The 27,305-nt window shown below is 40.4% G+C and overlaps 1 protein-coding gene across 1 annotated transcript; it reads left to right on the plus strand.

Annotated features, from left to right (window-relative positions):
* Positions 1-1,612: 1,612 nt before the first annotated feature.
* Positions 1,613-22,516, plus strand: ABHD3 (abhydrolase domain containing 3, phospholipase; the record flags this gene model as incomplete). Its single annotated transcript, XM_079533289.1, has 9 exons — positions 1,613-1,759; positions 3,230-3,393; positions 5,891-6,073; positions 7,771-7,816; positions 10,561-10,673; positions 14,756-14,929; positions 15,582-15,630; positions 15,715-15,880; positions 22,338-22,516. 9 exons carry the CDS (start codon positions 1,613-1,615, stop codon positions 22,514-22,516), a joined length of 1,221 nt encoding a protein of 406 aa, XP_079389415.1.
* Between the last annotated feature and the right edge of the window lie 4,789 nt (positions 22,517-27,305).

The raw sequence follows: 27,305 nt of genomic DNA on the forward strand, positions 1-27,305 counted from the left end.
TTCAAGAATGAAGTACAGAAAGAGTAAAATTTAGACAAAAATCTCTGAGGAATACCTTGAGAGCCCACTGAGAACTGCAGCCACTGTCACTAAGCCAGAGTGATGCGCTAGTTTCACAAAAACAAGGAGAGACATCCCTTAGTTTTCTGGTCTTGTTCTTCTTGTTTCTTATAATTTTTAAGAAAAAAAAAAACATTAAAAATGAAAATGTTTTGTTACTTATATATTAACGATACTGCTTCTTTTACAAGGGCTGCTCTGAAAGTAATGTCTCCTATTATATAATGTTGGCCCATGACATCAGAGGTAGATGGTGACAGTATGGCAGTAGAGGCTGAACCTTCCCACCAATGTTCTGTTACCTGTTGTTGTTGTGTGACAGATGGCAACAGAGGTCTGACATGGAAGTGTGTATGAAGCAACAGAGTGTCACTGAATTCTTCCATGAGGAAAAAATGGCACCCATTGACATTCACCGAAGCTTGTTGAACACTGATGGAGACCAACCAGTTGCTGCAAGCACAGTGAGGCAATGAGGCCGTGTATGGTGTGTTTCAGCAGTGGTGACAGTGATAGTGGGTCATCTCTGCTGGTACAGATTTTTATGAGCATGGCATGCAGATTCTTGTTCATTGCTGACAAAAATGCAGAGCTAGTGGTGGTGGCCATGTTAAAAAATAGTGTTTTGTAGCTGAGAATTTGCTCTATCAAATAGCGTTATTGTGCTCTTTTTATCTGTCATAGTTTCCATGGAAATAAATAGGAGAGTAACATTCAGAGTAACTAATGTATATACGGCCCCAAAATCATTGCACTTCACTCAATGTGGTGCAGGCAAGCCAAAAAGTTGGACTCCAATGTATTATCGACTGTGATCCTATGATTTTACTAAGGAAAATGCAGTCACATGCTACTTCAGATGGAGACAGAAGCATCAGAGCAGGCAGACAAGTGCGGGTCTCGATGCAGCAATCCGTGCTGCTGGAAGGGAGCATGCAGAGATACCCTGGGGAGATCCAGACTGCATCTGCTTCGCTCTGCTCTTCACTAACGCCTTGTAACGAAAGGGAGAGGTGGCCAAGCTGTCACGCACTTCAGTCTCAAGTACAACATTTCCACGGCTGGTGCGGATTAGCCAAGCTGGAAATCCCCAGCGTCCCCTCTCCGTCCCGTACACTTCAGGATTCTTGTCCTGTGCAATTAATAGCGTGCGGGCAGGGGCAGTACCGCAGTCACCGGGTTTCCATAGGTCGGCACCGGCCGCTCCCTCTCCCCTCGGCCCCAGCACATCCCATGCGAGGGGAAAGCGTGGGGCTGAGGCACTCCAGGAAAGCACCAGCCGCGGGTTGACGCGCCCCACGGCCCGGCCCGGTCCCGCCGCTTCGCCCGGCGCCGCCCCCCCCTCCGCCGTCTCTCGCCGCCCCCGGGCGCCCCGGGCCTGGCGGCCGCCCGCTCCCCACACACCGGGGCGGGCCGGGGGCGGGCCGGGCACGGCGCCGGCGGCGCTGTAACGCGGAGCGTTGCCCGGCGCCGTGTGCAACCGGCGGACAGCGGGAGCCGGGCGGCGGCTCCTCCTCCTCTTCGCTCCGGCCGTGGGTGGCGGTGCGGCGCGATGGACTGGCAGGTGCTGACCCGGGAGCTGTCTCTGTACCTGGAGAACCAGGTCCGCGTGGGGCTCTTCGGCTCCGGCGTGGGCTTATCCCTGGTGCTGGGCTTCGGCGTCGCCTACGCCTGCTACTACCTCAGCAGCATCGCCAAGGTGAGCGGGAGAGCGGCGGGCCGGGCTCTGCAGGTGTCTCACTGACAGCGTCCCGCGGCCCCGCGAAGGTCACCTCGGCCCCTCGGCGGCGGGCCGGGCGCAGCGTCCCCTCCCTGCCAGTGCCGGGGGTGCCCGGCTTCCTTGCGGCGGAGTCAGCCCGCAGAGGGCCCTTCCGCCGGGCCGGGCCGGGCCGTGGAGGAGCCCCGAGCTTGACTGCGCGGCCCTTCCGGAGCGAGGGGGTGCGCGGCCTCCCGCAGCCCGAAACGCGGCGCTGGGGCTGGAAGGGGGGCCCGGCCCAGCTGGCGTGGGGTGACGGGCTTTGCCTGACGATGTCCCGCAGTGCAGCGAGGTGGGGAGCGGTGACTCGGGAAGGGACTGAGGAATCCCCGCTCCGATGTGGGGTTTAGGAGCAGCACGGGTAACGAAGGAGTTCCCTGCCCTTGTGTCTGCCCTCAGTGCCGGTTTAAGTACTGTTGGACTTGCTGCTGCTGCGTTTTGGGGCTCTGCCACCCTTGTACATCTATGTGGTACACTGAGTGGTTTCACACATTATTTGGGTACAGTGAGCCTGATCCCATCTAAAGCGGCCCTGCGGAGTAATAGTGAGTGCCTCATTGAGTGCTTAACCAACTGAAAACACACATATGCAAAGATTTAAGGCTGGTAAAGACTTGCACGCCACCACGAGCTCCCATAGAACTGCTGAGAACATTGCCTTCCTCTCCATCAGAAAAAGGACACTTTATTTTTGTCAGAGGAGGAAAATAAAGGGTCAGGAGGACACGCTGCTGCTGCTGCTGCTCTGCGTGCAACGGTTTTCTTCACATCTTCTGTTGTTGTCTTGCTACTGCCTGCATGCTGGAGAGTCAGTGTAAAAGGGAAGCTTAAGAAACACGGTTGCTGAAGTATGAGTCACTTGGTGTGACAGTTTCCTGATTAATTGGAATTGAAGTATTCTCACAGTGAGAAATATATCTGCATGCAGAGCGTTTTAGAGGTGAGTGCCAATGCAGTGCATGCTGTAGCGTGAGGTGGGAGAGGGAGTGTCCTACCAGGTTAAAATAAGAACTGCAAGAGCACAGTCCACATCTCTGGTTAAACTTCATTTCTGCGTCATACAGGAAAATCGATGCAATACAGTCTTTCTCACTTGCAGTGTTACGCTATGTTTTCGGTTCCGCAGGGAAAGGTATGATGCTGGTAGAAATAGAGCTGGAATAATGTATTATCAGAAATAGGTAAGGAATCCTTAATGCTTAGTGATTTATTTTTTTTTTCAGTTGTACAATTTTGACATTACGTTTGTTTTTTGTTTACTTATATCTTCATTACAAAAGGAAAAAAGTATTGTAAATAAATATATTAAAGGAAACAGTCTTCTGGGACAGGATTTAAACAGACTTCTGTTGATTTATTACTTGTTTATTTTTCCTCTGAATACCCATTCCTGACTGTAGTCTCTCTTCCTAGAAACCCCAGCTGGTGGCAAGCAATGAACGTTTCTGCCGCTTTCTGGAAGAGTACTGTCCTGTTGTGACAGAAACTTACTATCCCACGATTTGGTGCTGGGAAGGTCGGGTGCAGACACTCCTGCGTCCCTTTATCACCTCTAGACCCCAAGTACAGTACAGAAAGTAAGTGCCTTTCTTCTAGAAAGTGACTGTTTGTGTAGCCAATGGTTACCTTACTCTGGGTCACAGCTACCATTATTGCTCAAGCTTGTGCCCATATATTTGCTTTATGCTCATCTATAAAACTCTCTCCTAAGCTTGGTACTGTTTCTGTCCTGGTCTCAATATGCAGTAAATTTAGAAAGTCAGTATCCCTATTCTAGCTCAGAGAGTTTTGGAGCACTGAAATACTGGTGTCAGTATAGCAGCTGATATGGTTATATGTTCACAGACTGGTTGAGGTTGGAAGGGACCTCTGAAGGTCATCTGGTCTAACTCACCTAGAGGTTGCCCAGGTCTATGTCCCAGCAGCTTTTGAAGATCTCCGAGGAGGAGATTCTTCAACCTATGCCAGTGCTCCATCGCATGCATGGCACAGAAATGCTTCCTGATGTTCAGAGGGAACCTTCTGTGTTCCAGTTGTGCCTATTGCCTCTTGTCCTGACACAGGGTACCACCGAAAAGAGCCTGGCTCTGTCCTCTTTGCTCTCTCCCTTCAGGTACTTGTACATGTTGATAGCTACCCTCTTGAACTGAACAGGCCCAGCTCTCTTAGCCTGTCTTCACAGGAGAGATGTTTCATGCTCTCCAGCATCTTCATGGCCCTTTGTTGGACTCTCTGCTGTGTGTCCATGTCTCTCTTGTGCTGGGGGACGCACAACTGGACCAGCAGTCCAGGTGTGGCCTCACTGGTGCTGAACAGAATCACCTCTCTTGACCTGATGTTGAGACTTTGCCCAGTCAGCCCAAGATACCATCAGCCTCCTCTGTGGCAAGGGCATACTGCTGACGCACCTTCGTCTCGGTGTTCACCAGGACGCCAGGTCCTTTTTTGCAGAGCTGCCTTCCAGCTGGGTGGCTCACATCATGTTCTGGTGCCTGGGGGTTGTTTCTCCCCAGGTACAGGACTTGGTACATCCCTTTGTAGAACTGCAAGCAGTTCCTGTGAACCCATTTCTCCATCCTGTTGAGATCCCTCTGGATGGCAGCAGAGTCATCTGGTGCATCAAATACTCTGGTGATTGAATACTTTCATTTTTGAAAGGTAATACTATCACTCTCTCCGTTCATTTAACCAATATGTTCAACCTTAATCATGGCACAGCTGCTCTCAGCCCAGTTCTGAATATAAAAACTGCAGACATCTGGAATTTTCTGAGTTACTTTTACCTCTCAGGTTTATCTTGTATTCTTTGATGCCTAAATTCTAAGAGGAAAGAAATTAAATGTATTGTTTGTCCTTAGCTGATCTCTCACACAGAAGTGAGACTAAGCCTGGCAAGTGAGGCATTTGGCACAAGAGCTAAGGAGAAATACTTTTATGCTCCGGAACCTGGACGCAGCACAAGTTGTTTCAGCTCTGTTTGCATGGTAGAATAGATTTAGCATTTAGCAGTTTCCCTTAGTTTTAGTAACTAGGAAACATTTCAGTAGCATGGCCATGTCCATTTTTTGTAGCCTTGCTTGCATACTCTCTGTTGCAAGGTTTGTGAGGAAAGAAATGTAGTTTCATGGGGCAAAGCTTAATTTGCACCATTTGAGATTGTGTTGGCAGTACATGCTAGAGTTACATCTACTGCCCATTACTGAAAAAGGGCAAAGCTGACACTATGAGTTCAAGAAGGCTGATTAGCTTTAAAATCTGTAGTAAGTTCTATCAAAACTGTATTTTCAAATGAAAAATCAAATGCAAAGAGGACTTAAATAAAAAGTTTCTACATTAACTCCCTCGCACAATATATTCATTACCAGAGAAAATGGAAGATTCTGTATGTTTCTATTAAAATAAATAAATAAATAAATACATATATATACACTGAAACCATTGCATTGTTTAATGCATGCTTAGCTTCTTGGGATAGTATCACATTTGCTACATTCTGAAGATACATGTTTTAGGAGTTCATGCTAGCAAAGTTGGTAGAGATACAGGGTGAAATTCTGGCTTTGCTGATACTGTAAAAATGGAGTAGTGTCTGTCTGTGTTCCATGTGTTAAAAGCATAGCAAAGTGTCATCCACTGTACTCACAGCTTCTTTGAGTAGAGGGAAAAAAACACGATAGATATTTAGCATGCTGCCCAAAGTGCTATCAAAAGGTTCTCAGACCAAACAAAGGAAAAGAAAACTGTAGTAGGCAAGCTCACATAAAATAGGAGACAGTGCCAAAAGCCACGTTAGTTCCAAACTTCCACTACATCGACAGCAAACGATCAAAGGTCAGCTCTTCATTGACTGTACGCTGGAGTTGTGCCATGACTGACCGCACTAACTCATGTCACCTGGAGGTCTGATTCTTTAGGAATGTTGTACCTGTAAATATACTGAGGTGGTACTCTTATTGTTAAAACACAACGAACAAAGTAGATTTCATACCTGGTAATTTTTACAGTTTAAGCACTCATACTAGAATGCATACATTTTAAAATCTAATCATGGTTGTCTTAAAATGTGCCTTTCAGTGAGCTCATTAGAACAGCAGATGGAGGACAGATTTCGTTGGATTGGTTTGATAATAATGACAGCTTATATTATCCGGATGCCAGCACAAGACCTACAGTCCTGTTATTGCCTGGTCTGACGGGAACAAGCAAGGAATCCTACATTCTTCATATGATCCATCAAAGTGAAACACTGGGATATAGGTGCTGTTGTATTTCATTACTTGTATTTTGCGTGCAAGGTCAAATATGTGTATGCAGGAGGCGTCTTCCTAAAGTAAATGAGATTCAGGGAAATTAGTTTATATAAGAAAGTATTAGAGGTAATAATAATAATAATCACCAAATTATGTAATGGGCAGTAAATTCTAAAAATCTGTTTTAGTATCTACAGATGTGCTCCAGAAATTGCAGTGAACACAAGCTATGTCTGCATAGGTCTTTACTGCCGTGTCCTAAACTATAACATCAGCACTTGTGTACCTTCACACTTCCTTGAGAAGGGGTTTGTATTCAGCTTCACAAAGCCTTGTGTGGATGGATTGCTGGCAGCAGGCACTGGAGGAGGTCAGCTGCTGAATGCCAGAACTGCCCGATTCAGTAGCCTTCAATTCGTGAGTGCAGAAAGGGAAGCCAACCCACTCATACTGGTAATGCGGCAGGAAGAGGTTTGTCACCTCTTGACTGCCACTGTGTAACTTAGTTTTGTTATTAAGGCTTCTGGTCAGAATTGGGTATAATGAGTGGATTAGTCAATGAGTAAATTCCTTTATGTAATCATATTCCTGCAACTGTGCTTTAAAATACATTGTCATTGTTCCAAGATTGCTGCTTGAAATGTGGCATTTTGTAACTGCAGACTGGCTTCTGGTATTGACAATATGAAGTTCTTCAAGTATATATGAGTGTTTGTGCTCATTTCTGGCTATTTGTTCTCTGTTTGGACATCTGGGTGACTGCTTTATAAATTGTAAAAATACAGCAGCACTCTTAGCTGTTTAAACTGCTTTTAAAATCACTATTGCTTCAAAACTTATTTGTAAACAGCACTAGAGGAAGAAAGACCCCAGATCAACAACTTAGAATTGTTTTTAAAATAGTCCCAAAAGAAAAATCTGCATTTGATCACCTAACAAAGGAAAATAAGACATTAAAAAGGAGAACTTTAGGTTTTGTTTTTAAACAGCAACATTTGAAAAATAGCAAAGTAAGTCATTTTTTTCATTATTTATTTTTTCACATGCCTTTAACCCATCTAAATGTGTATGTTTTATTTAACAAAGTTATCCCAATGACATGGTAGAAAAGCAATAGAAAAATAAGATTCATTAAGAAAGCGTTTATTCCTAAGGCAACATGTAACTGCTAGAAAATTCAGCAACTCCAACATAGAGAAAGCAGAAATATTGCTGTGCAGGACTAAAAAAAGATCTTGTACATAATGTAGATGCAGCTGTTGTAGTTTTGATTTGGGTCATTTATTGCTATTTCATAAAATGATGTGTGATGGAGAATATCTGCATGTAGCTCTCCCGTTGCAGAGCACTGCTTTAGGCTCAGCACTGCACTGGCATAACTTACAGCCTGTAATTGGCCAGCTCTGAGTGCAGGCAAGCAAGGTCCATGCACTGTTGTCAGGTAAGCCATGCAGTTCTCATCCTGCAGTCTGACCTAGACTGACAGATCACAGAGTTCACTTACAGTCCCATTGACTTCAGTGAAATCCCATTCTGGTATAAAGGTCACTCTGCACCTGTCAGATTTCAGCATTTGTAGAGCAGTGAATGTTTATGTGCTGAACTGGCTTGTAATTCTTTATGTATTTTCATTTGTGTGCGCGCATTATTTTTTTAAGATGAACAAACAATCCGTATAATTGAATTTCCTTTCTCAATTTTCAGATGTGTGGTTTTTAACAATCGAGGAATTGCTGGCGAGGAACTTCTGGTAAGGATGAATGTTAAGATAAACATCTCTCATGTGTAATCAGTATATATATAACCATCGGTGTCTATTTGTAAGGCTCTATTTAGATCAGAGAGGCTCATAGCATATGTTGAAAATGCAGAGAAGAACACCTTATCTGGTAGATCAATAACGAGCAGATATAACCTTTTATTTTAAATCTCAGAGACCAACTGGTCAAGACAAAATTGTTTTTGAGTAGGAGCAGTGGTAATTACTTTTACAATTGCCAGTATCAATTTAAGCTAAATTCTGATGTGGTTAAAAGCTTGTGCTGTTAAAATTGATCTGTATTATGTGTTACTGAATTAATGAAGCAGATTTATACGGATAGCCGTGTCTGAAAATGAAATGCATTTTTCTGTATTTCTCTGCAATTATGACACAAACTCAGCTACAAAATAGCTTTGCTGTGTGTCTGAGACATACATGTCACGTTAGCCTAGAAATAACTGGCAGTCCCACAGATGATAAGATTGTGGAGCTAAACATTTCCTGCAGCTGGGCACAAGGCGTGATGAAATACTGCTGAATAAGCTTTGTTTCTTCATATGTGTTTTGTTGAGAGTTTTGCAGCTGGTATGAGTGTGCATAATGCTCGGTATTGTTTTGCATTTTTTAATCCCCTGGTTTCAAACTTAAAAAGCTCTGAATGTTTCCCATAATCAGATAAAATATTTCAGTGCAAATATTGCCATGTTAGGGTAGTTTTCTGCATACTTCTGGAGATGGATATACAAAGCAGTTTTGTGACACACAAAGTCCTTATTGATAAATTTCTGAAACGCTAACAGAAAAGATCTCTTGTTTGGATGCATTGTGTGTAATTTAGTGTAATCGGATTTACATATTTAAGCATTATAAATTCTTACTGTGAAGCAAAACAGCTGAAATTGTAACATTTTCTGTAAGGGAGTTTCTTTACTTCAACATGAAATCCCTAGTTAATGAGTTTGAAGCATGGTTGAGCAGCACAGTGGAAGTTAGTCATGCAAGTAATTATTTTTCTCATCTCTTTAAAGATGGATGTAAACTTACACTATGTGATAGCTGTATAGGGAATCAGCTAAACAAATTAGCTGTCTTTTTTTTTTTTTTAATTAAAAGTTACTGTGAATTGTTGTTATGGAACAGTCAAATACTAAATGACCACAGCCAATGCGAGCTAAGACACTGTCTTAAAATACCTTAGTACAATAAATAGGTATCCTGATAAAAGTATCAGGAATTAACTGAAATTAAATAGTTTTATAACTTTAGTTAGTTTTAGTTTTATAAACTTTTAATCTGATATACTTTCACTTAGAAGACATTAGACCTTATTTACTAAATGTAATTTATTTTTCCTTGTAAACTTGACAACTTAATTAAAATAAAACACATTTGCACCATTTATAATTACTAGGATGTAATAAAGGGTACAGTGATTCATGTGAATGAGAATTGGAAATGCAACATAAATGGAAAGCATCTTCAGCTTTAATTATCCAGATTTAGTTTTCTCTCCTTTTTTTTTTTAATCTTTTACTTTAACATTTTAATATTCATGTTAAGTGTACTTCAAGTAATTAGCTTCTTCTAATTAAACTTGATAAAATTGTCCACAAACATCCAAGCTGTTTAAGTGAAAACAGTTTAAAACAGCAACAAAAAAGGAAGAAAAAAAAAAACACCTTAAAATACAGTGTTGCTTCAAGCAACAAAAATAAAATCAGTTAATTTAAAATAGAATACTTTTATAGTTAGTTTTAATGTTTGTACTGAATTCTGGCAGACTAGCCACTACCTTAAGTGAAGTCGAGGTCACTAACATGTTTAGTAACAACTACAGAGTTAAAATCTCTCTTGCTGTTAAAAAAAACTAGAGAACACCATTAGAAAAACAACAACAAACAAACAAAAAAACCCAAAAACCCATCACTGTGATTCCTACTGTTCCTGTAAGCATTTAGCTCTCTTACTCTGCTCCACAAAGTCTTCAGGTTGTGACCTGTGGTAGTTGTATGCAGGTGAGGCTCAAAAGCCAGGCTTATCCTACCTTCAGGTAAGCAGGGAGGGGAGTATCCAAGTACCAGTGATGGCAGTGGGAGGCATTCCACATTCCAGTTCAAGATCTGAAGAGATCTTGAAGATCTCTGGTAGAGATAGAGAAGGAATATAATATATGTGTTGCGTTGCTTTTGTTAATAGAGAATAGTAGTAAAGTGGGTAAACTGCATACTGAATTTTTATTTATTTGCTCATATTGTGTATAGAATCTAAATACAGTCTACCTTTCCAGTTTGAGCTGGCAGAACTTGAAATCTAGTATTTTCTTTGGCATTTGAATGTGCGTGGTGATGGTCAAATTGTCATTATAGCTATTTTTTATTAGTAAATTATAACCTTTATGATGGTTTTCATTTCCTTAGGTTATCTTAAAAATACTGGTGCTTGTCTAGTTATATCTAGTTTAGCTAGTGACTCTGTGGTCAGACTTCACCTAATGATTTGATAGTTGCAGGTAGTGAACATCTTTACTACTTATTTTATTTTGTAATGATAGCAAGCGTCTTCTTCGTCCACCTCCTCCTGAAATGCTTGGGTTTCTGTTTGCTATTTAATGCACTTTCAGGATAAGTGTTAAATTTATCTTGTTATATAAATGCCCCACTGTACAGTTTGCTTTGTCCTTAAAGGTTGATAAAAAAGCTTATGGTGGCATTTTTCCCTATGACTCCTTACAGACTCCAAGGACTTACTGCGCAGCTAACACGGAGGATTTGGAGGCAGTTATTCATCACATACACAACTTGCAGCCCTCAGCTCCCTTCATGGCAGCAGGTGTTTCTATGGGAGGGTAAGGTATTATGTAACAGAACTCTTAGCTTATCTGTGATCTTAATAAGACTGTTACAGCATGATTGTAAATTGTAATTATTCGGCAATACTTACTGCAATTAATTTTGGTCTGTCTGTACTTGTGAATATTCAGAAGACTTTTAGAAGCTTAACTTCCTTGAGGCTTTTAGCTCTGTGTCAGGTAAGGCAGAAAGTGGCCAGTGTTCAAAAGATGCGAGGGAGGAGAACAGAGGGACAAACAGGGAACACTGACAGATTGACAGAGAAACAGGTGGGCTATATAATCTGTGGAAGCTATGAAGACCATCTTTGGAACAAAGGAATATAAAATAGAGACTAGAGCTAATGTATCTGTGTAAAATATCTTTCTTAACAGTCTCTGGAATTTACAGGCTTTAAAAAGATTTTCAGCCTGCCTGGGCTCTGCAGTGTGTGGGTAGGTTGTGCTGGAAGAGATGTGGGTATCTGCTCTGTCTCGCTCAAAAGCAAGTAGTAGCATTGTTACTGAAGCCAGCATGGGTTGATTTTAGCATGTGGTGTTAAGACTTGCTGTGTCCTGGCTTGTGTCCAAAAAGCATAGTTAGAACAGATAGTGATAGAACAGTTGCTAGAAAAATCACTGCTAGAAAGTAGGAGAAATGTTCAGACAGCCTCTTGAACAAAAACTGGACGAGCGGAGAGCTTCTCTTAGAAACATAGCAGGCACAGTGGAAACTTTGAGATTTCTTTGTCATGAGTTTTATGGACAGTGTGCAGATAACAGACCTGTACATTGACATTAATCTACTAATGACTTGTAGGAGCTTTGGGATAAATATGGGCTTATTCAAGCATTGTAGTTATTACTAAAATCAGGAACTTGGAAGCCTTTTAAATCAGTTAGGCCAATGTTTTTCCATTGTTGCTATTGAAATTTGGTCAGTATATTCAGGATAAAGAGATATGGACCTCTTCAGTTTGTCAGTATCAGTCTTTCCAGAAAGTCCAGGTTTGGGCCCACTACTCCAGATACCACCTCCTAAGTGCCAAGTACAGAGAAAGAATCACTTGCCTAGACCTGCTTGTTTTGCTTGTACTAACATAGCACAGCATATTGTTAATCTTCATTGCTGCCAGGGTGCGTTGCTGATCCATGTTTGGCTTGCCCAGTCTTTTTCAGCAGTGCCACTCTTTCTCCAGTCATGAATCTGTCTTAGCTGTAAGATTTCATATTTGCCTTTGCTGAACTTCACAAAGTGTCTGCCAGTCCATTTCTACAGCCTGTTGAGGGCACTGAGGATGGCAGCTTTGTCTTTTTGCACCTGCCACTCTCCATAGTTTGGCCTGCAAGCCCACCGAGGTTATAGTTCATCTCATTATGCAGTTGTTAATGCAGTGTTATGCAGTATCAGCCCCAGTATTGGTCCCAAAGGAACATAATGTTAGATCCAACTCCTTCAGTTGTGGATTTCACGTTTCTGATCACAGCCATCTGAACCTAGTAGTATAAGCCAGTTTTCCACCACGTTACAGGTCACCTATTAATACTCTGTCTCTCCACTGGCTGCATGGAGACCGTGGAACATTGTAAAAAGCCCTGCTAAAGTCAAAGTAAGCAACGTTCTCTCTTTTCCTATAATCTTTGAAAGCGGTCAGCTTATTAGAGCAGTCAGTCAGGCATGCTTTGTCCTTGCCTGTTACCAATCACTACCTTATTCTCACATGCTTGGAAATGGCATCCAGATGAGAGTCCCAAATTTGGGCTGACCAGCCTGTATTTCCTCCTCCTGTTTTTGCAGAGTGTGTGACATGTACTTTTTTTCCAGGCATCAGGAATATCTTATAGTTGCTGCAGTGTTTCAAAAGTGATAGCAATTTCACAGAGACCTTGGTTCTCTCCTTCCGGAGCTTTGGTGCACCATAGTTCATCCCATATATGTCCAGTTTGCATAACTGAGTCCTCGCTCAGTCTTCCTCTTCCATAAGTAACACTACAGTCTCCCATATTCTGCCACTGGGCAAAGGGACCTAGTAGGTCTGAGAACAGACCTAACTTCAGCAGTAGAGACAGAAAATGGAAGGTACTCTTGGCATTTTACAAATGTTTTGTCCTAAGATCCCCTGTTCTGTTGAGTAGTTGGTCCAGTGCGGAATACAGGTTGGTCAGCCTCATTCTTTGAGGAGATCCTCTAAAAGCCATTTCCAGTCACACAAAGGATGAGACTGGATTTATCAAGGACACAGTATGCTTGAATGATCTGATTGCCTTCTGTGGTGATATAACTGTTGAGGGGTAAGGAGTGGACGCTGTTCTGAGCATTTCGTTTGTTACCAGTGTACTTAGGGAAGCCCTTCCTGTTCTGCATGTTCCTTCCCAATTCCAATTCCAGCTGAACGTCAGGTATTCCATAGCATCTCCTGCGTGCTTGTGCAATGACTGTATCTCCTTGGCAGCCAAACCCCACCTGCCCCACCTTCCACCTTCAGGATATTTTTTTTTAACTCAATCAAAAGTCCACATGGGGACTGTCTCCATACTTCAAAATTAATTGGAGCACTCACATGTTTAAAATTAAGCAAGAGCAGAGATTTCACCAGGAGATATTGTGAATATCATCCCCTTGTCCAAATCTTACAATATTTTTCATTATTTATCTTTTTTCAGTTTTTTCTGAATTTCCAGTTAAGTTACATAGGATGTATTTGCCCATTTGAAAAGAAAAATAGACATTCACTTTACAAAGGTATCAATATAAATAATCGTCTGATCTTTGGTACATATTATTTTGGAAAGAGATTTAGTTTTCTAACATAAATATTCCTAAACCTTCTCTCCCCTACATACGTTCTGTAAATGCTGTTAGAAGCGGTTTCTTCTGCTACTGCAACATTTTTAATTGGTTTATGGCTCATTTTTCTTCTTGGAGTATATAGACCCAACCTATAGATGGCTCATAGGTTCCTCCTTTTCTGTGAGCACAAACTACCTAGATCCTATATGTATCACGCACAGCTTTCCTCATTGGTTTAACTTGAGTAGTTTGCAGGCACACATTCCCAAGCACTGTTAGTTATTCTTTTCCTGCTTATTCCTACCAACTGGTGAGTAGGCAGGAACCTACATCTCCCTTCTGTACTGCTATCCTGCAATTTGGTGGTAGTGTGCAGGAATAAATTCTCTGTGATGGCAGGCTGGTTTGCATTGTCATTGCTATAGGCTGTCTTCTACAGTACAGCAGATGAAGCCAAGGTATAGAGTGTTGGTGATCCAGGAAGCTACATTAATTTGTGGAGCTTCTAATGTTTTGACTTCAGGACTTGATGTTAAAATGCTGCTTGGAAACCTTGGGGTATCAGGCAGTCAAGTGAAACAGTTATTTTTCTTTTACTATCTTCTTGCTAATTTAATTTTTCAGCATCTGAAGACTCAGGTACTCATGAACTCTCCCTTTTTTCCAACTCAATTAAACATCAGCAGTACAGACTGTAAGTCGCAATTGGTCAGAAAGGCAAGATTTATACTAGTTTTTTGGGTCATGATTTGTTAGTTTTATTAATTATCTATCATTTCATTCTTTACATGCTTTCTGTTAAAGAAAACATGTTCTCTCGTGTCTGAAGTGGGGTAAAGGCATTACTTTCAATTCCAAAGACAGTTTCATAATGATACAAGTGCGCCAGGTGTGCATTTATCAGGTAGACTGATTAGATTTACTGGTTCAGGAAGTCTAAGAGTTGTAAAATTGTAAAACCCACTAACAGTCAAGACTACCTGCTCCATGAGTAAGGTATATTTGCTTGGCATTTTCCTCCCCTTTAGTGATATAAATAAGACTAGCACATATATCTTTATTTTTAAATGCACTTCTACCCACTTCCCACACGATGCACTCAGTTCCTTTCTGAATGTAGAGAGAGAAAGCAAATTTCATGAGTCATATGTTGATAACATTGACTACTTTTTAGAAATATTAGGCACAACTGTAAGGCTCATGCTGTAAGGAAAAGCAGACAAAAAGGCGCCTGATTTTTATGTTTGCTTCAATCTAAAGCAAATAACTTGATAGTATATATGTTTCTGTTTTTCATTTCTGTTTGTAGCATGCTTCTTTTAAATTACCTGGGCAAAACTGGCAGAGACACTCCTTTAATGGCAGCTGCAATTTTCTCTGCGGGTTGGAATGTTTTTGAATCTGTAGAATCTCTGGAGAAGCCGCTAAACTGGCTTCTTTTCAACTATTACTTGACTACTTGTCTACAATCCTCTATCAGCAGGTGAGTTGCCTTCTAAACTATTTGGCAAGATGGAAGGATGTTAGCATAAGGTCTATAGCAGGTACAATAACACTGGCAAAATTAACACTGTAACAACATTTTACAAAGTTGTCCTGCATGCATTTTTCTACTGGCTTTGAAATCAAAGGGATCTTTGCAAGAAAAATTGTCATCAATGTGACTACATTTCTCTGTTCATCTGGGAGTCAGCAGAAGATTAATGTACTTCTGGATTTATGGAATTAGCCAATTTAATTTTTTAGACACCTACACATACAGAGTTTGAGCTGTATACTTATATACATGTATTATATATACTAATTCTTTTAAATCAGCTTTGATTGCAGAAATGTGGAGAGAATTAGTTAATCCTCTGTTTTGTAAAATTAGGTTGTATTTTATATTTCAAATATTTAATTCTCTGAACGTCAGCTTCTTATGACTAATGCAGATTTTGACCATGTTGCTGGATGTGCCTGCAAAGAAATGAATGATTCTTATGTTCTTGATTTCCACAGGCAGATTTTTCATACAATAAAATTAAAAAAAGTCATGTTCTTGATAGGGAGTTGTCTATACAAATGTATCTATGGACCAGAGGGCTTCTACATCTGTTCATATAACCCTACAATTTTTATTCCTTTCTCTCTAGGCATCGGCAAATGCTGGAGAAATTATTCGATATGGATCTCGTGATGAAGGTATGCAAAAATGTTACTTTCACTTTATTTTGATGGTGTTTTCCAAATGCTGACATAATTCCCTGTTTGAATTCTGTACTTCAGGCTAGAACTGTTAGAGAATTCGATACACAGTTCACTTCAGTCATGTTTGGCTACCGTACAATTGATGATTACTATGAAGATGCCAGCCCATGTCTCAAGCTGAAGTCTGTAGGCATTCCAGTATTATGCCTAAACTCTGTGGATGATGTTTTCTCACCAGGTCATGGTAAGTTTAGCTTTTTTGTTGTATGTAAATATTACATACACATAGGATCACAACCTCCAGGAGCTGGTCAGTCTTGCAGTTTACTTAGTATAAAACACATACAAAATAGTTGGGTACAGAGGGGCCTGATTAAAATAGAACACAGAAGAAGCATATGGGGTGGCAGCTATTAGCTTTTAGTCTCTATATAAAAGCAAAGAAATACGGGCATTTAGGGTGTGATTATTTTTTTTTTTTTCTCACTGTAAGAAAGCTACCAGATGTATTGCTCTCCCAAAAGTGCCTTTTTCTATTAACCAAGTATGGAGACAGCCTGTAACAAGGAGCTTAGTTAGAGATGTGTGGACTGTAGGCATCCAGAGTTAACAGAATTTAAAGCAAATATTCTTTGTTACCATTTTTTCCCCAGTCCCTACAAAGAATGTCTGGGGTTTGCTTATGTCTAGGGTTATGCAGGTGACTCAAAGTTCCCTTGTTGTTGCTCATGATTCCAGTGATATGAAATCCAGTCCCTGAAAATTAAAAAGGAAGAAAGCATGTGGACCAAAATCTAGGGCAAGAGAAAAGATACAGAAGAGTTGAGCTTCTAAAAGGGGATGTGTTATAATCAATAAAAACCCAGCTGCATGAAGCAGCAATATTAGATAGTACCTGATTGGCTGAATACCTTGCTTTCCTTTCTCTTCCTATTTTCAGCCAGCCATGCAATCATTATGAACACTGTGCTTTTGATCTTTAACCCTGTTGCTAACTGTCTCAAAAAAGATCTGCTTATTCCCGCAGTCTGTGTATTGGCTACAGTGTCTGAGAAGGAAGAGAGAAAAGAAAACAAAAGTTAATGTATAAGAAAATCACTATAATGAACAGCTGGTTGAGAACACCAATGCAGTGAGCATCTGATACCTTTAAATACAAAGTTCATTCTGTTGATTTATCTCAAGGAAGTTTTCTTCTGTTATCAGAAGTCAAGTGAAATTATTGTAGAATGAATCACAAAATTGAAGTTGCTAAACAGATTAGAACAACAAACAGAAGAATGAAGGAACTGAAAGATACTGTATACACGTGTATGTTCTATTATGTATGCCCACATGTAAAGCATACACTGAAAAATGCACATATTTTATGTTAGTATTTTGAAGACCTGTTAGAGACAAATGTGTCATGAAGAGAAAAGGGCCATTCCAGTGGAGTGCACTAGAAAAACAGTCTTTTTTTTTTTTTTTTTTTTATCCTCTTGAACAAAAATTGTCTGTGCTATTCAGGAACAATATATAGAGCTGGCAGCCACCTATTCCTTACATTGGCCAAAACAGTGACCTTAAAAAAAAAAAGTAAGATCAAGGTAAACATAGTGATACTCTTCCAAAATACTTCATTGACCTTTGACAATTAATAGTTCAGAAATGTATTAAGACAGCGTTTTATTTACTAGCCTCTGTAGGATTTTTTTTTTTTTTCTTGAGTTACTTTCCTGCTGCAAGCATACAATGACTTGGAAATGATAATGGATATGGCTATGACCTTCAACTCTGTATCCAAATGTAAAATCTGGCTAGTCATTCTGAAGATAATTGTTTACTCATGGATGACTTCCCCCATAGTACCACTAGGTGTTCTAGTGTGCCATGTTTCTGCCTCTCTGATTCACCCGTTTAGCTTTAGCTTGGTTTGTGGTTTCTATTCAAAAACGAAATACTGTGACAGGACTAAGCTGGCTAGTTAGCACAAGTAGCTGCAGTGGTGAACTAGACAGCGTACTTGTATCTCCGAGAATATGTTAACTTTATTCCCACTGGGAGTGGGACCTTCGCTAGATAGACTACAGCTAGTGCACAGATACTCCATCCCCCAAATCTGACATCATGAAATTCAGTCTGAACACAGGTAAACACTTCTTTTTTTTTTTTTTTTTTCCCCTCTGTGGTTGGCCACACACTGGAGCAGGTTGTCTGAATAAGTTGTTTGAACACATCCACCCACGGAGGTGTGTCCATCAGGTTTTGAACAGTTCTGGGCAGCCTGTTCTATCTGGTCCTGTCTGAGAGGGAGTGAGCTAGATGATCCCAGGAGGTCCCTTCCATATTCACTGGATCTGGGATTCTGTAGCTTGACAAACCATTGGATTGAGTCCCCTGGAGTATGGCTGTACTGCATTTCTCCTCTCTTGGAACTGGTCTTTAAATGAAACATGGCTCTTGGTGAACAGTGGATTATAAGGATGGTCTCTTGTTTAAGGTTCAAACCTATTCTTAGAACTAAACAATAAAAAATGCCTAAGGTGTCATGCAGTATAGAGAGAGGTGAGGTAGAGCATCATGAAGAATCTGAAACAATAAATGTTGCTATCTGCTAGAGACTGTCCATCCCCTCTAGAACTCTGACTCTAGCTTGCCGTTCTCAATGAAAATGTCTGTGGGAGCAGGCATTCATTTATTTCTTGTTCATAGAATTGCACTGTTGTCGTGATGGTGATTCATTACTCTAGAACAGGTCACCAGAAAAAATACTGATACACAGATAATAGTATGACTGTTACAGATGTGTATCCTTGACTCCTTTTTAGTTGGTGCCATATGTAACAACTTTTTGCATTGAGTGCTGGTAGGAAACACAGGGCACTCCAATTAACAGCCTAGAATTCGCAGCCACTACCATCAGTTGCTGGAGGTCACCCATCTTGACGCTTCAGCTGTCCTTTGCTATCAAACCTACAAGGCTGGTGTTATTCTGGAGAGTGACTTTGTTTGTTTTGGTTCGTTGGTTTGTTTGTTTCGTTTTGCTTGAACTTTAAAGTGTGTGAACACATGTAAGCCTATGGCAACCAGAGAGATTTTCCAGTGACAGCTACATTGGGGATTCAAAGGCACAAACTTCCTTTTCAACCAGACTCCAGTCTTCTGCTCTCTTTGGGAACTGATTATTTCATGCCTCATTGTGGTTCATCTCTCCCAGTAATGCATGCCAGCTTTTAAGATATCTTCAATTCCTTTTGTAGATAGCCCTCTATCTAGGAAACAGGCCTAGAAAACTCACTGGAGAGAAAGCTCTGCCAGAACTCTTTTGTGATTAAAGATCTTTTATAAAGCCAGCCACACCTGTCCTCCTACTCCAGAGTTTGAGGAATGCAAACCCAAGTCTTTTTTATCAATACACAATTTGCACTTGAAGAGAGACATTGTTTATAAAGTGCAAGTGCTGGCTCTGCTGCCTCTTATTACCTGAAAACTTCTTCCATGGCTTCTATGCTTTGTACTTCCCAGCAATTTTTTAAAAATATATTCTGAAAATACATCCTTTGATATTAACTCAGGGTTAGAAAGACAGAATTCATTTGCACATCCTTAATGTTGATGCCTAAATGTTCACAGAGTTTGGCAGTTGATGTATCTGTACTTTAATTCTGGAATGCAGTTCTCATATCACGTATTACTAACTAATGAAAGCAAATGCTTTCTTTGCGTCTCTCACCAAAACTAATTGAAACAAGCCATTGCTTGAGGAAATATGTAATACAATTAAGTCAAGCCCTTTTATTTTGTAAATGTCAAAAATAAATTAAGAAGATGGAATGACAGCATTCAGTATCAGTGTCGCATTTAACTTTTCATCTGAAGTGGATTTTTCTCCTCAAAGACTTTCAGCGACATATTAGGCATCCAACTTACATCATACTAGTGCTTAGCTAATTGCTGCTGGTGTGTGTTGTGTCTAAGCTGAAACCCTACCCTTCAAGTTAGGTACTGTGCTTTTTACTGAACATCTCCAATGCTCTGAATCCAAACTTGATATAATTTCTCTTGGGTGTTACTTTGCCTCCTTTTCTGTAAATATCGTAGTTTTTCTGTTGTCCTGCAAAGATACCACAACAAATTAATTCTGAACAAGGTAATTCTGCACGGGTATTTACACTGTGATTCTGTGATCACAAATTAGAGATCTGTGCACTGCTGGATCAAGCAGCAGTACAAATTTTGGTCAGTGGAAGCATACGTACAAGATTAGATTTGGACAAAGATGAATAGTAATGTCTTTTGGCATGCAACCCTGTAACCCAGAGAGCATCATATCCAGTGCTCCATTTTCTGCACTTTACATTGCAGAATTTGCTCTGTTGCACTATGGGCTTATTTGTGGATAGCTAACAGTCCCTGGAAACAGCTTTGAGAGAAGCATCATGTGGTTGCCAAATGTGCCAAAATGCATCATTTGCATTTTGGCACATTTTTCAGTTCTCTCCTGAGAAGCTGCAGAGCAAGAAACTCTGCTGGGGAAAAATCATACAAATGGTGACCTAACTGTGTCGAGAATGTGCCATGGACAGGCTTTCCTGTGCTCTGTAGGGGAGGTTAGAGCAGATACGTAACAGCAGGTCAAACTTGGCAGCTACTGAACATCCTCACTGCAAATGGAAATAAATGGCTATGTATTCAGCACAGTGCTGCAGCTTTTGATAAGAGCATGATCTGTGGCAGAATTCTGCTGTAAATGAATGTAAGATAGAATAAAGAACATTCAGGATGGGGAAGATGATGTTCACAAAGACCTGCATATGGCTCACACTTTACCCAGCACAGAAGAGTGCTGTTACTTATTTCTGTCTGGCTACCTTGCTGACTTTTCTTTTTAGCTTTGCCTCAGCATTGTTATAAAAGGCCCAGGTCCTGCATGTGGCATTTCCAATTTTCCAGCTGAACAAAGGAAAAGTGAAGCAATTTTTGTGCAGACAGTGAGAAACACAGTTCCTTCCACTTAGTAAAAGACTGAAATCACTTACTAAATGCTGGAATCAATCTACTTAAATGCATGCAACTTTAAAAGAATGAAAAAAAGGACAGTAGTGAGTAATGAAGAATCTCAACTTTGCAAGAGAATTCCCACTGCTCTCTGGAGCTCAAAGGCTGTGCACTACTCAGTACACAATCAAGTTCCTATATCGTGGGCAGGAGCCAGATAACACAACATTCAGAAAAAAAACTAACTGTGCTGCATGTGCAGTGGTTTTAGCATCCATGTTGAGGCCTGGGGAGGAACAGAGCCAGAGTTGTGCCGCACACTGCTGGGATGGACTTCTGAGGCACAGGCTGCTCTCATGAACGTTCAGATCCAGTGCTTCTCCCCAAAAATATTTTAAGGTGGGATCTGTTTGCTACTGTCACTGCATTCAAGATCCCATGCAGCTTCTCTAGCTGACAGTCCTTCTTTAGCTAAGGAACGGGCAACATGCTGTTCCTTTAGTTGATGAAAATGAGGGCAAATCGGCATCTGAAGCATGCAGCAGTGAGCCTGCCAAAATCCAAATGAAAGGAGGGAACGTGTGCATAGAAAAGGTAAAGATGTACAAAGATAATGACTATTCACCTTTATTGCAGGAAATGCATAAGCAGTAAAGAAACACAGACCTCCAGAAAGCAGGGGGGACAAAATTCGATCAGAAAGGATATGGGCAACTGACCCACCCTAAAGTGAACCTGATTTAATGTCTCTTTTAAAAAATGCTTTTTAACGCATAGGGCAGCATTGAAAGTCCTGTGAACAAGTCACTGTTTTCTGTTGTGGTGCCAAGGCAATTTTAACTTAGTGTATGACCTGAAATCGGATTTATTTTCTTGTGGAATCATAACCTTTTTTAGACAAATACAGTGAAATTCCTATTACTTCCTTCTCTCTGGACAAAATGGGTATTCTTTTCCTGCTGCTCTGTCAGTCCTGAATAATTTTAAAAAATCTGAATGAATTTTGGTGGCTTTGTGTTGTTGTTTTGTTTTGTTATTATGTTTGTTTTTATACCACAAAGTTTATTATTTGTAAACTGGAACTTTAAACAGCATTCTTCACTGGAATGTATAGAGATTTCTGCTTGTTCAGGAGAATAGCATATTTAGTGTACGTAAAACTTCAGAGGAAACTGCTTAAAATAACAGTTTCTTGAATCAAGAGCACAAACACCACAGTTCCATAAAATTCTGCCGCTGTGTTGACCAGTTCATATGGTGACAGTGTTATCCCATTTCCTCATCATTTGCTTACCCTGTGTGTTTAGATGATGAGTTCCTCAGAGCAAGCACTATCTCTCGCTATATTTTCATGGTGTGGTCTAAACATACAGGTGTAATCATATAGAAAAACAGATGCAATAATGATAATCCTGGGTTATCAGGATTAAGATGCTCAAGACCCCAACCAACCTGGCCTTGAACACCTCCTGGGACAGAGCATCCAGAACCTGTCTGGGCAGCCTGTTCCAGCCCCTTGTCTCCCTCTCAGTGAAAAACATGAACACGTGATTTCTGACAGTTTTACAGCAGCCAGAAGGATCACACAGAAAACCTGAAGAGGCAGAAATGGCTTTTAACACAGCTCAGTTTCTAACTCCTGCTCTACATTTAAGCTTATAGTGCATATTTATTCATATATAGCATGATAAATACCTAAAGTTCTTTTTCCTCCCTTTTAGCTATACCAGTGGAAACTGCCAAACAAAATGCAAATGTAGCTTTGGTTCTGACTTCTTGTGGAGGCCACATTGGTTTTCTGGAAGGAATATGGCCAAGGAAGTGCACTTACATGGACAGAGTCTTCAAGCAGTTTGTGCAAGCTGTGTTTGAGCATGGAAACAAAATCTTTAGCATGTAGCTTTGGCTATAGCACAATGGCACATTCCAACAAGGGCAGTTAAGCTTAATGCACAAATTTTAACTACCATAAGCCAGCAAATGGAGAAAGTCCATTACTACACGCAAAAATATTTTTTGCCTAAGATTTTGTAGCAAGAAACTAAATAATATGTTGTCACTTTTGTATTTATTTTTAATATGCCTTACTAAGAATGATCTTAAATGAAACAGCATTCTGCATACATCAAATTGCACTTAACCAAAATCATCAAGTAAATAGATTGTAATTCCTCAAGATTTTAATTTAAACCAGTACATATTTAGGAGAGTTAATTTAGATGGCTTTTAATATTAAAATGGCAACATTCAAAATAACATTTGTTGTCCTGCCAAACAGTACAAGTTGGCCCATTCCTTAGCTGAAGATCTTAAGAAAATATAAGGAAGGAACTCAAAGAAGCACTGATTCTTCAAACAAGTCTAAATTGTGGCATGCTATTCCGTAGCATTAGACTGATCAGCTTTTGCTGTTTTACCCTGACAATATCCAGATTTAGGGCTAGTTACTGTGTTTTAAACTATGCCAATGCCATATTCATTTTACGTGTGTATTTTTTTTATGCAGCTTATGTATAGTGTTTACATATAACCAAAAGATTCCTTTAAAAGAGTACTGTAATAACTTATGTAATTAAAAGACATTTTGCATTTCAATGTTTGTGTATAGCTGGGCATTGTCATGTCTGTACTAGATACTCCATATAACTGGTAAATTCAATTACTGTCTGTTATGTTTGTATTACCTTGCAAGAACGTTACAGTTTTAAATAAGAAACCATAGAGCACTAGGAAATTATGATATAGTCTGTTTTAAATTAAAAAATGTATCATTCTGAATCCATTATCTCCGCTATCATTTCCAATAATTTCCAATAAGAGTGTAACAAAGTGTTTCAAGAAAGATGGGAGCTGGACATGGTGGTGTCATTGGTTTGCTTATTTGATCACGTGTCTGCACTTCAGCAATAGGTTGTCAGTCATTGAAGCCTCCACAAACTGATTGCTGCCCTGGTGGCTTATGAGGTGGCTGCCTGAGACAGTGCTGTTTGCAGCCCTGAAAGAGAAAGAGCTACAGTGGATCCTCGAGGAAAACGGACAACTTTGAAAACTGCTGGGAAGGTCTGATTTAGGGCAGAGTGAAACGAAATCTTGTAAGTGGCTTCTGTGGAGGTTCTCTCCCATGCTAATGATTGTTTTGGGCCCAGCATCACAAAATCAGGCAGTGGAGATGCCTTTGCATTTTCATTATGTTTTGAACAGGGTCAGTGCAAGAAGAAAACATGGATACAAAGCAAGTCAGGTCATCTGTCTTAAGTAGTATGTGAACAGTCCTCTTGCAAGGCAAGTATCCTAGTAAAGGCAAAGGCAAGGGAAGAACAGAATTAACTTTTGCCTTCAGATAAAGCAGAAATCAAGATACACTGCATGAAAGCTAATTTTATAAGGTGGGAGGTTACGTTAAAAATTAGGAAGTGTTTTCAAGTTTTGACTTTTTAGGTAAGGCATTGGGCTTTGTACAGATAATAAAGTCTAACTTACTTCTTACCTAATAAGGACAGTGGGAAAAGCAAAATGAAATTTTATGCATGTTGCTACAACAGATGAAATCAGCACATTAGTAGGGTGCCTTACTCATTCTTAAATTCATTCCCATTATAGAAGTTATGTTCCTACAAAAACAATGAGCAATAAACTGTGTATTGAGCATTACATTTGTAAAATCATTTGGGTACGGTACTGTTGAAAACTCAGCAGCAAAATAAAAATAAAAAACCACTTATATTAAAAACACACCTTACTTATTAAATAAAAGTAACATGGTTGATGGCAGAATTTCCGTCTCTTTGCACTTATTTCATTTAGGTCCAATTCCACACGCAGATCCACATGATACATTTCTAAGTATCTATTAAGTGTTTGTCATTCCCTCGATGTAGAGTGTTTTTGCTCACATCCTGTTGGGGAAAATGCTCTGTCCAAAACACTGAATGCTGAGAGACAACAATCAAATTTTACTGCGGTTACCTTCAAACTTTCCTGGTCAGATTTTCTGAAATATAAGATACAGACACTTAAGAGCTAAAGAGACACAAGAGCTAATAAGAAACACTATAAGAAATTTTCCTATGTAGTATTTTATATGTTGTACACAAAGCTTCACTAGCAAGCTAAAATACTGAGTCCAGGATGTGCACTCTGTTCAGAAGTGTGAATTCATATAGGCTCTTTGGCTTTTCATGGGAATCTGAGAAAGCAAACAGCAATAGGGAAACAGGTGTTGGAGATGGGGAGAACAACGTTGTTAGCAAAACACGTTAGAGGTTAGTGGAAAGACAGACAATGAGAACAAAATTCCAAGTCACAAAGGTACAGACACTTTGTAATTGCAACTTTCTTCTTGCTTCAGAACTGTGTAATAGCTGAAGTTGAAAGGAAAATCTAAAAACTGTCTAGTGCAATCCTCCTGCTCACAAGGGTGCCTATTACAGATATGCTCCAGAACATAACCTCAGCTTGCTCTTGGAGCTTATGCAATGTACTGTTTATACCTGTGAGGCCTTCAGTCACCCAGAAACCATGCTGGATCTAAGCAAAGACTAAGGTTTTAGAGTACAATGTATTAAGTCTTGTCAAATAGACCTAGACAAAATGAAAATTTAGAATAGAAATGAAAATATTTTTCTAAGGATGCAAAGAAACTAACCCATTGCATACATTTCACAATGAACAGAAGGATTAATGCTTTTTTTAGGAAGCCAGAACACATACCAGTATGGCTTACAAGACTTAACCAGAATGGGCAATGGAGAGCAGTAAACAACTCCATGAGAGCTGCTGTTGATGAAATGGCAATTAATGCTGTTGGCATGAAGCAGGTCTTCATGGTTGTGTTCGTAAGGCACCGAGTATCAACATTCAGACATCCACATGCTGACTGTCATGGAACACAGTCACTCTAAGAACTAGATTGACCACTACAGGGACTGGAAAAGGCCTCTCCTTTCCAGAGTTACATCCAATATGTGTTTCTGGAAGCTCCCTACCTCCTCTCAGCTGCAAGTTGCCTCTTCCAACTGAGATCCAGTAGGCAATTGCTTGAGCCCTTCAAGCCAACAAAACAAAGCAGCTTGCTTTTCTTAACAGTTCCCAAACGTTTCAGACTTTGGGCCCCTTCCCTTTTTCTGTAATTGTTTGCACCTCTCATGCACAGCTGACACACATTTACAATCACTGGCCTGGCCCCAAATCACTGACATAGCTATATCTCCAACATACACGCTGGTTCCCTTCCTCAAAGCAGGTTAGCAATGTTTCTTGCCAGCCTGGAAAACAACAACTGCAGATAACTGCTGTAGAAATATCCCAGCCATATATATGTATACACATACGTATTATTATTTGTTTCCATTCCAAGAGAGGGAAAGCAAAAATCTGCCAAACACACAGGAACCCACAATGGTCAGCAGTTCTTCACTGGGGCAAAAACCTCTTCTTCTGTGGGATACAATTTTCCTGTCCTTTTTTTTTTTTTTTTTTTTTTTTTCCTACTAGACATGCAAGAATCCAGCCTCTTCCCTCCTCTTGAATGAGAGTATGGGGACTTCATGAATCTGCAGAAAGGATAGGAATAAGATCCCCGTGCTGTCTCAGCTTCCTTTCCGGTCCATTAAAGGAACTATACATACAGTGATTAGAAAACCACTAGTCTAAACCAGCTTCACATGTGGCTTTGGCTAACCTGACTGAGAAATTCTTCAGATGCACTGGCAGCGTGTGCAGGGTTAATCACAGCAGAGAGGTTTAAGACAACAACTACTTCTGCATCTGTCAGTCACCACTTCCTTGCCCAGATGAGGTACCTGATAACCAGCCAGGCAGGTTCAGTATGTGTTAACATGTCAAAGGGGCTGCAAGGTCTCTGTGCTAGCAGGACTGCCGTGGTAGGACACAGGATCAAGAACTCAGACTGCAAGTACGCAGCAATTCCTTCTTGAGTCAGCTGCCATTAACAGGCATTCCAGCAGTATTACACTTAAAATTAGTAAATAAAACTAGGTTAAAATAAAATCCTTCTGGCTTTACACCTGTTCAATCAACACGCTGCACCTGTGTGAATGCAGTTTCTCCTTCCTCTGCAAGTCCTCTAGACTCAGAGTAAAACTGCCCCTAAGCACTGTTGTTTACAGTCACCACATCCTCTGAGGAGAACACATTTCTGAGACGCTCCTGTCCTATCAGCAGGGGAGACATCAGCTCGAACACTCAAACTGAAATTAGTGCTTCCAATGCTGCCACCTTCTGTGGGAAAGCTGGAAGTTTACTCGTATTCTTCTATTCCATTACCTGAGTTTTCTTGAGTTTTGGAATGCAATGCTTTACAAGAACGCTTGCTTCTTTACAAAAATTTGCTGTTCAGCAGATTACTATTCCATGGAAGGATGTGAGAAAAACCTAGCTTTACTTGCTTCATGGTGCTAAGAAAAAAAGATGTAAAAATATCTTGCTAAGTTTACAAAGCTAGCCATCACATTAAAAAATGCTTTTATCATCCTCCAGGAAGTTTACAGGCAAACCAGTGACTAAAGTATCTTTCATCTGGAAAGAATTCTGCACTCCTGCAATAACCTACAAGGGACCATGTGCTGCTGCATTCACTGTAAAGTCACAGCAGATTATCATGCATTGAAAAGAAGCTGTAACAGGAAGTTATAAATAACATTTCCTTGCTATCAGCTTTTTCAAATGCT

Source organism: Tetrao urogallus (assembly GCF_951394365.1).
Source record: "Tetrao urogallus genome assembly, chromosome: 3".
In the NCBI taxonomy this organism is placed as follows: Eukaryota; Metazoa; Chordata; class Aves; order Galliformes; family Phasianidae; genus Tetrao; species Tetrao urogallus.